Below are 17,120 nucleotides of genomic sequence, written 5' to 3'. Positions count from 1 at the left end.
GAAGGAATTTTCTGTATTCATTTTTACAGTTGTTGTACCTGTATTTTACATTTTGCACTGCATTAAATTGCATTTTAGCATTAACGGAAATGTCCGTAAAATAAAGTAAAATGTACTGGTAATTTTCTGCCAGTACTTTATCCGTTTTTTTACGGAATTGTTTTTTACAGTGTGTGATAGGTCACTATTTCTACATTTTTGCATTCACTTGTTTATTTTAAATTGCCCTTCAGTGTGACTACAATGAAATAAATAAATAATGTAAATAAATAATTAATAATTGTGACGAGGGAGGCGTGACGAGAGCCGTGGGAGGAAGAAGCGAGGCCGGCACGCGACTGATAATGAGTGTCAGCTGGGCGTCATTCCGGCCTCGTATCTCCCACGGAGGAGAGCGGAAGCATAAAAGTACGAACGGCAGGAGAATACGGCGAGAGAGGACCGGGCAAGGACATTAGTTAAGTTTTGTTTAAGTTTGTTATGTTCGTGTTGCCGGCAGTCGTCCGCGAGGGGCTGCCGGCCTGTTTTATTGCTGTTTATTGTTTATTTATTTTTGATTAAAATGTTGAAATGTTCGCCGGGTCCCGCCTCCTTCCTTCCGTTTTATTGAACCTTATTACAATAATATTATATAAAATATTGTTCACAGTATTTTTAGATAAAGCATGGCAGACTGCAGGACATGTCAAGTTTCCAGGTGTTTTTCCTTTCAACTATCCACATTTAAAATAATATCAACAACAACGATTAAGGGGCATTGAAACAAAGGACAAGACCAGGGGCCTCATGTACAAAGACTTGCGTTGATTCCATACTAAAACATTGCGTACGGACAAAGCTGTAAATGTGCGTACGCACAAAAAAACTCATGCCTGACATGAAGTTGTCGTTGAGGAACGCACATTCTCACTTTAATTTCACTGTTAGTACATCCGACCGTGAGCGTGAAAGCTGGCGTACGCAAAGTTTTTGTGTGTACGCGGCGTTGATACATGAGGCCCCAGGTCTACTTTAATTTAACGTGTTTCAAAGTTGTCTTACTGGCTGCCAGTATGAATTTGGAGTAAACGTCGTAGGTGATAACTGGAATAGGAAGATCTCGCAGATAAAGCTTCATTGCTCCAGCAATAATGTTGATGTCTGGGTAAATATTGGCACTGATATCTGCTTTCTCACCATCTGCAAAAAATAATCTGTTATGAATAACACATTAATCACAATACCAAGAATGTATTATTTGTTTTGAGTGGAAAAGCCTTTGTTTTTCCACTCATGAATGTTGATAGAAAATAGTGAAATAGTGATGTGAACGACTACTGTGAAATGGGAAGATCATATGTGAACGTTTACAAATCAAAAATCTTTGAAAAAAACTGTATCCAAATATATTAGAGAGGGGGATGAAGTGATATGTCTCTCAGTCTCTATGGTGATTATGGGTATTTTTCGCACTGCCAATGTTACGGTTCTAATACACACCTCTATCAAAGGCAAGCCTGACATCTTCTATGTGTTCTGTAAAGCCAGACACCCTGTAGAGACCCTCCGATTGTATCCCTGCAAGAAGCAGTTACACACATTTATAGAAATCTGAAAGAAAATAACACTGTTATTTAACACTGACAAAATATTTTTGGTCACTTTGGTGCCACATGCTATGTGAACACAATAATCAATAACAGATGTGATTCAAAAAGGCAAAAAAGTCACATAGGAAATTAATGGAAACAGGAAAATATAATATTTATATAATAACAATAAATTATATTGTCATATTTAATTGAAAGGTTATTGCATATGAATATGACATTTTAAAGAAAAAATATTAGAATTGGTAAAAAAATATTACATTGATTTCCCTAAAAAAATAAAAATATTAAAGTTAGAAATTAGGTGCTCAATTACTTTTGACCTATAGTACAAGTGCGTAAAAACATGAAGCACATGTAAGATTACTCAGTCTTTCTTATGCTTTTATTTCATTTTATTTATGAGAAACATTATTTCCTCTTTATTTAATCTCACTGCTGTCTAGAAGAAACAACAAAAAAAGCTTTGCTTTCTTTTAGGCTCACAAATTTCAAAATACAAACAGTTTCTCTCATTGTCGTTTTATGTTTGCATAGGCATCTAAGAATTCTTTCTTTTTTTTGCACGTCTTGATATATGGCAGGGGATGGGGTCACAGGACAGGGCAGCTGTGGGGTGCCCACAAACAGTGATTAAGTGCTCGGCTGAAGGCCACAGGTGGTGTAAAGAAAATCCAAGCCCAGGATGTCCTCTTTATGAAATGCTCTAAACAATCACCAACCCCTATATAGGACTATATTTGAAGAATGATAAGTACCTCTGTGCTCGATCTCTTTGATGCACATTTCCAGAACCATCGGCCGTGGAGTGTTGTGGGCTTTGACCAGCGTGGTGAGGTCGCAGCTAAAGACCTTCTTGATTCTGCGTAAGTCTGGCTGACAGTCGCTGGGTACTAGCTTGGAGCACTGTTTGTGCACATTCAACCCGCAGTCTGCAAGAGTCACAGGTCAAGAGGTCAATTGAGCACGACCATGTTGTCTCCAAAAAGACCAAGAGACTGGAGAACTAAAGCATGTGTGGGTCTAGAGGTCTAATCGAGTGTATTTCTTCAGGGGTGAAGTTTACGTGGAGAGACAGGTGAGCATCAGTCAAGCTGCTAGGTAAAATGTGAGAATATGTCACAATGTAATGTGTTTCAGGTTCTGTCAATCCAACAATGTTTGTCAATTACCTTAAGCAACACTGGGTGTGTTTGCCAGCGGGCCTACTACTAAACACATCCAAGCCCTTTGTCAAATGTGTGATGGATGCCTTTTCTATTGAAACCGCTGGACCGACCCCAAATACCCAGAGTCAAGGCTGAATTTATGCATTCACATTTGTGCTTTCATGCATATTTTGTTCATTTGAATTATAAGAAAGCCCGCAAGGAACATCTGACATTCACAAAATGTTACACATTCTCCAACCCCTGCGAGTAAATTTTTCACTTATTGGTGGTGCTTGGTTTTATTTATGAGCTTAAACACATAACTACAACCATCATTTATAAAAACCACAAATTATTAAAAAGTATTCCTAAAGAAATCTAAGAAATTTGGAAAAGATATCGCCTAAAATGTCTACTCGAGCCAAATCGGTAACACTTTACAATAAGGTTGCATTTGTAGTAAATGCATTAACTAACATGAACTAACAATGAACAATATAGTTTTTCAGCACGTATTAATTCTGTTAATGTTAGTTAATGTTAATTGTTCATAGTTCATGGTAAATTAACTAATATTAACAGTTACCATGTTTGATTTTAAAAATGTATTAGTAAATGCTTAAATTCATATGAAATAAGATCAATACATGCTGTAGAAATATTGCTCATTGTTAGTTCATGTTAACTAATCCACTAACAAATACAACCTTATTGTAAAGTTTTCCCACCATGTTAAAGGGACTGAATATCACAGGGATTTGTGGGTGGGCTAATTTTTTTCTTGGGTTAGCAAGCAACCACCCAAAGCATCATGGTGATGACTTTTACACAGACAAACATCACTTGCATTTTCTTTAGCCAACACACAAATCTATCTGATGAATGCAGTTAACAATTTTAAAACCTGCAGAATTACATGTACTTTCCCTCAGTCAGTGCTAAAAAATAGTATAAAAAGTGTGCAAATTCTTTGTAAGTCTGGTTATCTGACACAGTCTCTTCAGAGACCCGCAACCTTCACCCTGATGTGACACAGGGACTGTGAGGGTATGCAGCGGTATGTAAACTATGGTGGTCTGTCTGTCTGTCTCCAGTAACAAACACCTAATGGGAGGATGGGAGCCCCTCCCATCCTAAAAGAAAAACACACATGAGCCTGGGGACACATTCAACTCTCTATTTCTCAATGTGTCTGATGACACCGGCTCGCCCAGGGGCCTGTGTGAAATAAGAGAGGTCCCTGTGTGAAAAGAAAAGGCTTTAATAGTGGCCCGAATGGATGAGGCTCTTTAGAGCGTGAATAACCAACAGTACAGCCTTGTGACTGCATTGAGCTTGTGTACAGAGGGTTTTTGGTCAAACTTACTCCACGTTAACATGGGAACTGACCAAACCTGTGATTATAAAATTGAGGTGCATTTGTCTATTAATACTGTAAAGCTACAAAATGTACTATATGAACATACTGTATGTATCAAAAAATGGTTATGAATTAAAGCGATAGTACACCCAAAAATGAAAAATCCCTCATCATTTACCCACCCTCTTGTCATTTCAAACTTGTATAACTTTCTTTCTTCTGCAGAACACAAAAGAAGATATTTTGAAGAATGTTGGTAACCAAACAACGGCGGTATCCATTGACTTGCATTGGATTTTGTGTCCATACAATAGAAGTGAATGGGTACCGCTGTTGTTTGGTTAAAGTGGAAGTTCAGTTCACCCAAAAATCAACTTTGTGTGATTTTTACTCACCCACATGACGTTAAACATGTTTAGAGAACTTCCTGCGTCTTCGGAGCACAAATAGAGATATTTAGGTGACATCCGAGCAGTGTTAATTTCGTTAACGAAAACTATGACGAAAAGTATTCGTTAACGACATGTTTTCACTGACGAAAACGAGACGATAACTAAATAAAAATGAATGCATTATAACGAAAACTGTAATAAAAATATACTGACATTTTCGTCAACTAATAAAAACGAGACGAAAATATTCTTGTCCCACCTGGCGGACATCAGATTGCGCGCATGTGCTGCTTATCTCATATAAACGGCAGAGAGAAGTCTCTGGGAGAAGGGGAAGCACACACATGTATTCTGTGTCTCCACGCGGTTTACAAAGCGTCTTATTTTCCTTCACGATCGCCGGTAAAACGCCGCAAACTTGAAGCGCGACTGCAGGCGAGTCACCCCGAAACACATTACGAAGGCAAGCTCAAAGGTTTTTATATGCGCCTATGTTAACTTAACACGAGCTGCTGCATAACGTGAAATGCAACATAGAGTCAGCCAAAAGAAACCAGCGCTGTCCTCTACTGATTATAGAAGTGATGAAGTGAGTCGAACTGTACATTCCAACCAAGTATGTAACATGTTTGCATGACTAAAGAAATGTAATACAATTTATATAATATGTCTTTTTGAAAGCTATTCTCATTCATTGCTGTCTCAAGTAAAGACAGTGCAGCGCTTACTTCAAAGAGGCATGCCATGAGCCAATAGCCTTTGAGTGTGAGCCCTGTCAGAGCGTTTCATTGGTTGAATGAACACGCCCAACTTAACGAGTCAATTGAGTCAAATGGGACTGAATGAACTGGAACATGTCGTTCATGGTCTAATACTCTGCGTTCCAACAATGCATATCTAGTTACTGAACTTTTCTGAAAAATAAAGGTAATGACCTGGTTTAATTTTATTCTAAGGTGAAGTAAATTATGTCAAAACAGTTGAATCTTTGTATGGAACATTTAATTACACCAAGTAAATGATTTAAACCATTTAGATTTTAGTAGACTAAATATAATGTATATTTATTCGACTAAAATGTTTTTCATATTTCGTCGACTAAAACTAGACTAAAACTAAAATGATGGGGTTGACTAAAATGTGACTAAAACTAAATTGCATTTTCGTCAAAAGACTATGACTAAAACTAAATCAAAATTTGCTGTCAAAATTAACACTGCATCCGAGAGATTTCCAGGCCTCCTCATAGACATCATGGTGTCAGTTTTTGCCAAGGTCCAGAAAAGTACTAAAGACATCGTTAAATTGGTGCCGAAGACGCCGGAAGTTCTCTAAACATGTTTAACGTCATGTGGGTGAGTAAAAAAATCACACAAAGTTGATTTTTGGGTGAAATTCCCCTTTAACGACATTCTTCAAAACATCTTCTTTCGCGTTCTGCAGAAGAAAGAAAGTCATACAGCTTTGCAATGACAAGTGGGTGAGTAAATTACATTTCTAGGTGAACTATCACATTAAATGTTGATAATATAAAAGCTTTGAATCAAAATATGTCTTTTTTCTAATAACATCATAATTCAATATAAAAACAAAGCCATTTTGGCAGTAAGATTTAAGGTCACTAAGAAATTAAAGTAAGTACAAAATAATTGATATGTGTGCCGTATCTACGCACATTCATTACAAAAGATGCTGACGCGGTAAAATGATCTTCATATTAATCTGCGTCACTTGTACGTATTAAAGCGGTACAACAGCTTTTCAGACTAGTTCGTCATACAGTACAGAAAAGCACGGCCCAATCTGCTGCTGAGAAAGGATTAAATGACTATGTGTGTCTATTTATGTGAGTTCAGACCGATTTCACTACATTAATACAGGAAGATTGTCCCAGGTTACCTGGGTGTGCCTTTCTCACAATACTCTATAGTGTACACAATGTGTGCCATAAATAGTCAACACTCAGCAGAAGGCACTCAACTGGTTTGTACCAGGTGTCATTAAGGAATGTTAAATGTAGTGTGCTAGTTAAAACCCTTCTTGTCCCAAGTATCACTTTCAGCCTCAGGTTGCCACAGCATGTTGAAGAAGTTCTACAGAAATGATTTAGATCCATTGACTGTCATTCAATACAAAGAATGGCATAATTCTGATGGATTTGTGTCATTTGTGTGGGATGGGTTTGGTGAAGGGTTACCTGAACAACGGACGCCCTGGGCGATGAGACCCCACATGAAGTTAGCACAGTATTCACACCAATGTGGCCCTCTGAAGGTGTGCACCTACAACAAAGACGAAAACACATACGGCTGATTCATTCATCTCTCCATTCGCATTTCCAGCTAAAGCTCACGTTGAATTTCAACAGAAAACGAGCAATAACACTTCAGGAGTATCTCGCAGCATAAATGACAACAAACGGAGCACGACGCAAATTAAAATACAAAAACACCACCACACAACACATTCTGTGGTTCTGTGATGTATGTAAACACATCTTTTACTTTCATTATTATTCTACATCAATTCTTGGTTGTTTGGCGATTGGCGAAAGGTGGTGAAAGACAATGTGATAAAGCACACGATGGCTCACAGCTCGAGTGACATAGAAAGAATGAACAGAATGACAAGGCAGGCGGCAAATAACTAAAGCCGTTGTCTGTGGGCGTCTGTGTCAGACCAAGCGCTCAAGGGTCAGTCTGATGACAGGCAAAACCTCAGAGACAAAGCTGCCGTCATCCAAAATTCTGAAGAAATGAGTGTGCGAGTAAAATCTAGAGGGTGTATGAGTAGGGTGGACCCCCTGTGGAGACACAGCCCTGGTTTTGTTAAATTACAATACATGTGAGTCAGATTTCAGGATTGCTGAGGAAAATAATGTGTCTGGCATTTGTTTCCAAGGCTGCTAAAAATCACACACAAAACAGGTTCTCATGCACACCCTCTGTGTCAAAACACTGCACAATGATGGATGAAAAAGAGACAGGCTTTTAAAAAAAACCCCAGGAGTATTCATGCTGAAATTGAATGAACACGACGAGAATCCTCTTTTTCTGTGTCCAGAGACAGTACGATGGCTAGTAGAACACTGAATAATACAGGCTATTGCATGTGATGTCATGAGAAAGTTCTTTTTGGTACCTTCCTTGAACAAAATACTGTGTAGCACTGTAGCACAGTGTTTTCATTTTCAACAAACAGTAAGTGAAAGGAATTGCCTAAACTTCAATACATGTTGATTGACAACGTGAAACTAAAATCTGAGTTAAGAACATGTTAAAGTGTGTTTAAACCCACTTTAACGCTATAGGTAAATATTGGATAATACTTCACAAACAAAAACGAGTCTTTGTGCTAGCGCTAACGCTTCAACAGAAGACATGAGACAACAAAAGTGAACCAAGTTCATTGAAAGTGAGAAAGCCTCCAGGTGACAGGTTTAAGTGAGCGAACTGCTTTGTTTGACGTTTTGCTCTTTTAGTGTTTGAAAGAGACAAAAGAGATTCAGAGGACGAGATGATGTGTTCAGATTCAGTCTCTCTCATTTTTCAGAAACAGTAGAATCCATTCAGCAGCTTCAGTGAGAGGCTATTGATCCGTGCGATCAATCCTATCGATAAATACCTCTGTTAATGGATTAAAAGCCTAGGCAATTATGCTCTTAGGATAGATTTAGGTGTATTGATCCAAAACTCACAGCATGTGTACTGAGCATTTAGAAAAACTGTCAACACATAATCGTATGACCGTTAAACAACACGGTTATTGTATTTGCATATCTATACAGTTTAATAAAACTGTTGATAAACACGAAACGGGTGAAAATTCACGATTCTGAATACCAATATTGAGTATTACAAAAACTACTGAACATACAAATAAAACAGTCCTTTGATTGAAATGTAAATATTAACATCAATCTACAAAAAAATATATAATAAACACTAAAATAAACTTACATATACACATAATCTTAATTATCCTACTATAACAATCCTATTAATACGCACGATTATAAAAGAAAAGCATTAATACTGATTCAACGATTCTGGTACTAATTCTGAGTTTGACTAACAGGCGGGCCTGTGATAAACCAGTAAACACCGTGGTTACATCCACCAGCACTCACCTTAAAGTTGTGCATCTTCTCATAGTGGCAGTGTTTCTCTGGTCCGTCCTTGAGTGTGGTGCGTCTGCTCAGCGGCGATGGCGAAATCTGTGAACAAGCCAGAATCTTTAAAGGCTTCCACAGCAGAGCCCCCTTACCACCCAGATTCACCCCTAGAGCTAAAGCCAACAGCTCCTGGTGCTTGCGATCCTTCTGCTTCACCCTGTGAGGCGTTAACTCGCCCTTCGCTGACCCCTTAGTCCCAATAACCTGGGCCCTTGGCTCTGGGAGGGCCTGCATCTCCTCTGTAGAGTAAGATGCTAATGTTGTAGAGTAGGAGAGGATTAGGTCAGGACTATGGGGGTCAACTGTCCCGCAGGAACAGTTATCCACTCTGGCGGTCTGGGCTGAATGAGAGGGAGGCAGCCTGGCCCTGTGTAGGCAGGGCTGGGGGTGGGAGGTGGGTGGGCTGCCCGGGGACAGGAGTGTGCCTCGTACAATAGGACTCATTCAGCACTTTGAGAGAAAAGGAAAGAGAGAGGAAAGAAGAGAGACATTGGGAGGGCGAATGTGAGTCTTGTAAATACATCTCAGCAGGTTTCTATAGTTGGATCAATGGAATCCAGACTTTTCTCACGGGGCACGGCGCTTCCAGACACCTTCCAGAGACCTCCACAAAACACAGCTAATCTTACAAATCACAGACAATGGTTTTATTTTAAAAATCAATAAAACCCCAGATTTGCTCTTAAAGGATTTTCTCTTTATTTTAGACAGAAAGTAAGATGTATCTAATGTTGTCGCCTTTCTGAACTGTTCAACATTCTCAGACCTTATTTCTGGTAATCACATTTAAGTGACACACCTTCAACTAACAATCTTTTTAGGATTGAGACAGATTACACTCGTAATCCTGCATTACGGGATAATCCCAGTGTGTACTGTAAATCTCTCGCCGCCTTGTTTAGATGAAGACCCATTTTCAGGCTGCGGGCCAATGACCCCTCTCGGCAGGAGGATGTAGCCGATTTCAGCGACACTGTGAGTTTCTGCTCCGACATCCTGCAGGACAAGAATGGGTGGCCAAGCCATTTTAATGATTACATCAATTAACAAAATGACTTGATTAGGAGTGATTAATGAGATCTGATGAGTTCAAAACAAAGAATGTTGAAAATCTGCATTGAGCGACACGATACACCTGATTTCCCAGAAAAGTGAGGCACAGATGAAAATATGACCTATTGCTAAGAAACTGCTGGTGTGGCTTAACTGCTGCTGAGCTCTACTAAGTAACATACTGTATGTAGATGCATGCTGGGGGCAGAGAGCAGATGACAACAAAAACATTTGTTTATCCAGCAGTTCACAGTTATTGGGTTTTCAATGATGATGCAGATATATATATATACTGTCAGGGTTCCTGTTTAGTGTCTTTGTTTCCTCTCTTGTGTTGAAGTTTTTGATTCTTGTGGCTTTGTTTCTTCTCTTGTGTAGATGTTTCGTTTCTTTCCATGCGTTTTCTTGTTATTGTGGTGTGACCCCGCCTCCTTACCCTGTTGTCTCATCGTTACCCTGTTGTCTCATCGTTATTGTTTCAGTCTTCTCACCTGTTCCAATCAGTGTCTCTTCTCTCGCCACTCCTGTCTCTCGTTTGCTTTATGACTTTCACCTGGCGTTACTCGTTGTCTTCTCTCTCCCCTCCTGTTTCTCGTTTGGGTTTTGATGTCCTCCCCTTTATATCCCCTTCTCCTCTCCTCTCCTCTCCTCTCCTCTCCTCTCCTCTCCTCTCCTCTCCTCTCCTCTCCTCTCCTCACCTCACCTCACCTCACCTCACCTCACCTCACCTCACCTCACCTCACCTCACCTCTCCTCGTCTCGTCCTGGACTGTTCCTGCTCTATACACTCTGGCAATCACTTCACCAGCGACCACCTCTCTCGACAAGAATCGGCCGATGGGTTGAGGGTTCTCCCCGCCGTGCATTCCCCCTTCGTGGGACAGAATCTCCTGGACTGGGTCTACTTCAGATTCTTCCGTGAGTGCCGTCGGGTCCTCTCCCCGCGGACTCTCGTGGCTCCGAGGCCGGTGTCTCTTGGTGGATTCTTGTGGAAACTTTTCAATAAAGACCTATTCATTTCCCGCAATTGAGTCATTGAGAGAATTTTGTATGTATGTTTATTGTTTAGGTAAAGTAATTTTCTTTCTTATTTTCTGTGAAATACTAACAACATTTCTCCCAAACTTCAAATGAAACTATTGTTTCTATTTGCAGAAAATTTTAACTGGAGAAACAGGTCAAAATAACAGAAAAAGTGCTTTGTATTTTTCAGACCTGAAACGCTGCAAAGAAAATACGTTTATTCACTTTTAAGCAATACAGTAATACAACAGTAATATGTCTATATGTATTTAGGAAAAGTTCCAAATATATTTTTGATGTGATAACCTCGTTTGATTTTGTTGACATTCAACAGACACTGGACTGGCCACAATACATCTTGAAATAATTAAATAAAAATGTGTGTTTTTTTTCCACAGCTGCATAAAACTAATTATAGAATACAATCTAATTCTAGCACTCAAAATCTAAAAATAACAGAACACTAAAAATAATTTAATTTTAGTTTTTTTGATTTGTATCACAGAAACCAATAATCAGCCAACAACCGATTCATTTATTTCCTCTATAAATGAAAACAATATTGTATTACTTAAACTCCTAACCAGCAATTACTCCCAAGCAATTAAATATTTCCCACTTTTCAATTCCCTTCACGCTAATCTCAAAATGACAGAAAATTTGCCCATTCTAACTGCTTGAGGGGGCAAATCCAAGCCTACAACATCGGCACTGAAAGAAATAGAGTAACTGAACGATTAAGGGTCACACATTTTCACTCATGATGAAAAGATCTCGTTAAGTTACATGCAGCGATGAAAGGAAAGTGGGAAATGGGGCATTCCCGCAGCGCGAATGCAGGCGCAAGACTTGCACTTTTTGTCCCAAGGCAGATGGCGTCTTGTCTTCTAATGAAAAAGCAGCAAAGCGAACACACAAAGGACAGAGACAATAAGACCTAGTCCCCTTTTAGAGCCCACTGTATTGACAGAGCGGAGACGAGAGCCGGCAGCTGAGAAGGCAGACAGAACTAGGCCATTATAAGCAGAAAATTCAAAAGCCGTCTATACAGTACAGTACAGAACAAACTCGCATCCACAGAGGCAAATTCTTTAATATAACCAATAGGAGAAAGCACATCATATTCATACACACTGTACATTATTCATTTAATCTCTCTATGCTGCTTGGAAACACAGTCCATCACTGTCACTACAGCTGTGATAAAAACTCTTGTTGAAGCACTTGCGCAAATGCAACAAATGTCCTAAAAATACATTTTGCAGAACCAGCTAAACACGCAAACCGCCTACACTGTAAACCCAAATTAGTAAGCAGAACTCAAAAAAATTAAGGCAACTCGTTGCCTCAAAATTTTTAAGTTCATGAACTTAAAAACAATTTATTTTAGAGATTAAATATTTTGATTATGTGCTACTTAAACATTTTGATTACAGTTAAATTAAAAGTTCTTATTAGGTCTACTCAATAATTTTCAGTTACAGTGACTTAAAAAATATCATGGCATTAATTTAACATTACTTAAAAAAATAAGTACACAAAGAAGCACTTTTTAGTTGCGTGAACTCAATATTTATTAGTTTCTTTGTCAATTTTTTTAATTACACATAACTCAAAAAACTTTGACACACGAAACTCAAAGTCGCATGGCTCAATACTTAATTGTTTTGAGGCAACTCGTTGCCTCAAATATTTTGAGTACAAACAACTTAAACAGTTTGAATTACATTGTGTTACACTGAATTCTTGCCCTTTCCCATTTAAAACTACATTGTCAATTTAAAAAGACAAACATAAAAAAACAATTCAGTGGTGCACTAGGCTAAAACCTATTAACTATGTCATAAACCTGCATAACAGCATGAACCATTTAAAACTATTACATGTACCGTTACAAAGTACTACCCAGCTTAACAACTCAACAACTAGAGCTGTATTAATACCAAATAACATTTATAAATACGAAGGCACATAGTGCAGATTGTGGAGAAATACCCACACATTAGCACAGAAACCTTTTAAGGCATTATTTTCCACAGAAATAACCTACATTGAACTACATAGGAACTGCCAGGCATTAAACTTTTTCAGACACATTTCTACATACGCATCAAGTCATTTTTGAGACTCTGTAACTTGGGTGACAGTTTACCACCTTCAAGACCAAGTACATTTTTTTGAGTGAATTCAAAAGTGTTGGTCAGTCCCCTGGGATAGCTGAGGTGTAGTGCATAGATCAGTCCACACATTACCAGGAAGGCATCAGCAAATCTGGAGAGGCTGACCACAATCTCGCTTTCAATGACAACAGAGATTTTCACAGGCTGGAAGTGAACTGGACTTCTGTCATTTTCTGTGACGACTGTAAGGAGGACAACTGCAACATCTAAAAGCAGTGGCTCATCAGATATGTCCTGCAAAATAAAACAGATGTTAAAGCAAAAACTAGTTACACATGGCTACAAATACTGAAGGTAAAAAAAATATTTATTATTTTTGACAAATACCAGCATATAGCTAGTCATGACATAGATTTAACAAACAATATTGCTGCAGACCAACAGACAGAAAGTTTTGTGATTTTGAGAGTTGTGTGAACAAACTACACATGAGGATGTGAAAAACATATCAGTGTTCTACAGGAGCCAGCCAAGCTACCAGTAAACCAAAGTTGCAAGAGATAATATGCTCAAAAACCTATAAAGAAAAACACCTCGTCTTGTTTAAAGCAATCTAGTACTAAGGTTAATTTATAGTGAAGTCAAAGAAAACAAATAAAATCTCTTCAAATTGCACAAACTATATGGTTGGACCAAGGGTAAGTGTGCAAGTAAGCATGACTGTATTTATATTAACAGTTTACTTAATATGGTAAGTGTACATTTTTCAAAAATACTCACTGTGCAGGTCCTGAAGAACCCAGAGACGTCCTCATGTAAATACACAGGAAGGGCATGAAGAACAGTGGTACGCTTGGTGTGTACGTCACGAAGCTCCTATAACGAGGAAACAGAACTGTATATAACTGAACTGTAAATGTTAAACAATAAAATTATATACATAAACAACATTAATGCAATCAGACAAATACCAAAAACAAGTGGACAAATTGTACCTTTCAAAGCTCATTTGAATCATTAAACTTTCCTCTTTCAATTAAGAATTAGACCCGTAAAATGTATAACAATACTTTTTTACCTGTTCATCATAGATTCTTAGAATTTCAGCCAGAGCATCTGATGTCTTCCTGGTTTTGGCTGCCTTCTGTCTGAACAGGGTCATCAGTCTAGGAATGTCTGTCAAGCTCAGAGTACAATGTGTTGGGCAGGTTCTGGTTTGTAATTCGTTGGAACTCTGCATATACCTACATTTTAAAACAAAGACAGACAGACAACACAGTCATATTAATTTTGTGAATCTGGTAAATCTACTACCCTCACATAAAACAGCCCCTGAATGTGGTATAGGTTATCAGGAAAGGAATACCAGGAACAAGTGCCACTACACATTACCTCAGACTCCATTTTGAGTGCAGGCCAGAGTTCCATGAGCTCTTTCACTGGTGGGCACGTGTTCACTATGGTCTGTCGCCGCAGGCTAAATGTTTTCTGCATCATCTTTTTTATAAGCGCCAAGTTCTTCTCAGCTTTCTTCATTTCATCAACGATCTTCTGCCTTCAATGTTCAAGAGTAGAGGGATTCTCTCCCTGGGGAAAGTTGGGCAGAAAGTTTATTTCTGCTCGTTTGGGTCTTTTAATATTTGAATGTAATATAAAGACGTATAATCTTAAACTTAGAATTTTAATTAAACCAAAAATATATTCAGTTATACAATGCTGGAACCTCAATTCTTTTGGTTGGTGGTGTCCTTCTTCTGATGTTTGATTGCATAAAATCTATGATAAATTTCTAGATTTCATAAAATGCCACAAAATCTGTGGCCCCCCTGGATCCATCTTGGTGTCCCCAATTAGAGAACCACTGCCTTAAAGAACTGAGATTTTGGCTAATTCCGTCACACGGCGCATGCGCTTTGTAACCATGTGCTTATTTACAGACGAACAATTCGTGCTTCTATATCCAATCAGTCGATTACATTGACGGGTTTTGGAAACGCTGTTTTGTACTCTTTTACTCACAAGGTGGCCGCCGTACGGTGAACTAAATGAGCGGCTTCTCCCTCCCGCTCAAATCACAGACGCCGCGACCCGGGAAAGCGAGACATCGCGCTCGCGAGGCCGTACTGACGACAGTTTCCCACTAAATGAAAGCAACGATTTATCAAAAAACCCACAGCAAAATGACTCTAGCGGAAACACTGTTTTACATGTTATTTACATTTTGTCCACATCAGACAAAATTGACAACGGCTTTTTTTTATCGCGCGTCACGCGTTGACGTAACAATTTCAGCGATGGATGGCTGAGATGACAAAAAACGCCAAATGTCTTTAAATACACCAAACGTCTTGCGGTGTAGTTACACCTATTTGAAAAATGATATACGCTTCGCGCTTCATTGTTTTTAATAGGCCACTTTCATTGACTCGTCCTCAGTTATTCCTTAGGACACATCTATGACTTGTGATTGTAAATATACTTAACGGATGAACGCTGTTTAAGGTTTTGTTGGATTAAACAGTTGCAACTGTTCATTAGATAAAACACATTTAACACTTACCGTGAGACCAATGATGCTGATAACTGCCGACAGCTTGAAGCTCAGATCCTCACTGCTGTCAATTATGGCGCCAACGTCATTCCCACGTGGCGCGTTCCCAACGTCGCAAACGTCCACGCTGATCTTGGACCACGTGAGCCAGATCGTAAGCCAATAAAATGACGATCCTTTCGTTAACCGAGATGCTTAAAAGCGTTAACTTTTTCTTAACGTTTACGTATCAAACTTATATTTTCTTAATGCCATCTGCTGTTATGAAATCAAAGAAATATCTAATGTTGAACCCACTGGCATGATCATTGAAATTATAATTCTGACCTCCTAAATTCCAGTCTTCTTAAGTTTTTATATTGTCTTAAGCAGTGGTCGCTTAATATTCTCCTTTGTGCCCACTCATTAAATCCGCTGTTTTGGTTAGAATGTAAATGTATGTAATTAGTGCTTAGACTGAATTTGATATTTTTCTTGCAAAATTATTTTTAGCTGAATTCATAAAGACCTTCATTTGTCAAATTAAGTGAAAACATATTATTTAAAAAATGTTAACCTATTTAAATTAATATTATTTAATTAAAAATGATAAACAAATGGTGGCTTTCACCACTCACTTACTCACGCACGCACGCGCGCGCGCGCGCACACACACGCACGCACACACACACACACACACACACACACACACACACACACACACACACACACACACACACACACACACAAACAAACAAAGGTTCCTGATGTCAGACACTTAACACTATGTTGAAACAACAAAACTAAGTACAGTGAAATTATACTCGTAAGTGGCACTTACTTAATGTGCAGATAGTTTCAGTAAATTAAAAATAATCAGTTCAACTCACTCAAAATCTATAAAAAGTCCCAGAAACTCAAAATATTTGAGTTAGTAGAACTGTTTTAGAAAATTAAGTTTGTACTACTCAATCAATTTAATTATTTTGAACATTTGGGTTTACAGTGTATAATCATGCTTTATTTCAACAGTAAGAGCTTTTACTATTTCTAATGCGCAAAACTACTGTAGGAAAGTTAAAAAAAATATATATATAGTCATAGATCATTTCAATCCTTCACGTTAAAAGCCGCAGTGCTGATATATAATGTAAACAACAATGATAAATCACCTATTCTAATTCTAATAACGGTCATCCATCAGCGCCAAGTGGTTTTAGGTGGAACTTGCCAGGCAATGGGAACACTTAAGCGATTACTGTTATTAGCAGAAGCGAGCCATGAGAATTACCCTAAGAGATCTGCAAATGACCAGACAGGCAGGGTGAGCGTTTCATCATACAGGTTATCACGAAAGACGACGGTCATAGAAAGCCACAACCCAATTTATGTCCTGAAATGTGAGGAGTAATTGCTCAAAAATGCTAAAAGCGATTTCAGAAAGACGGGGTGTGTGAGGTCACTGGAATGCCCCTAATCGGATGAAATTACCATATAATAATAGTTTTAATATTGATTGTTTTGTTCATAATGACGTATCCATGCCAACATGGCTAAACGTGCCAGATTGAGACAATTATCGTGAAAAGATTTACATTCATCGCAATTCACATAAAACACAATGATAGGCTAACTTATAAATACAATATGCTATACGCAATATGAAATCTTAACTGTAATATTAAATACTAAAGTGGATGACTCATTCAGAGTATGTTTTAGTATTTA

The 17,120-nt window shown here is 38.4% G+C and overlaps 2 protein-coding genes across 2 annotated transcripts in view; both read right to left on the bottom strand.

The window, feature by feature from the left end:
- The window catches only part of chn2 (chimerin 2), a 40,269-nt gene that overhangs the window by 2,097 nt on the left and 21,052 nt on the right, over nt 1–17,120 (bottom strand). The window contains exons 7-11 of the mRNA XM_057339222.1: nt 8,622–8,708; nt 6,690–6,774; nt 2,348–2,521; nt 1,480–1,557; nt 1,042–1,179 (exon numbers count right to left, since the gene is read on the bottom strand). Of these exons, the coding sequence (XP_057195205.1) occupies nt 1,042–1,179; nt 1,480–1,557; nt 2,348–2,521; nt 6,690–6,774; nt 8,622–8,708 (562 nt within the window). The remainder of the gene's footprint in view (nt 1–1,041; nt 1,180–1,479; nt 1,558–2,347; nt 2,522–6,689; nt 6,775–8,621; nt 8,709–17,120) is intronic.
- LOC130557465 (uncharacterized) lies at nt 10,032–16,070 on the bottom strand. Its single transcript, XM_057339225.1, has 4 exons — nt 14,229–16,070; nt 13,941–14,106; nt 13,643–13,738; nt 10,032–13,156 (listed from the first exon to the last, which is right to left on the bottom strand). Exons 1-4 carry the CDS (start codon nt 14,396–14,398, stop codon nt 12,842–12,844), a joined length of 747 nt encoding a protein of 248 aa, XP_057195208.1. The 5' UTR covers nt 14,399–16,070; the 3' UTR covers nt 10,032–12,841.

The sequence above is a fragment of the Triplophysa rosa genome, linkage group LG8, assembly GCF_024868665.1.
Source record: "Triplophysa rosa linkage group LG8, Trosa_1v2, whole genome shotgun sequence".
NCBI classification, from domain to species: Eukaryota; Metazoa; Chordata; class Actinopteri; order Cypriniformes; family Nemacheilidae; genus Triplophysa; species Triplophysa rosa.
This window is presented reverse-complemented; position numbering and strand designations above follow the sequence as displayed.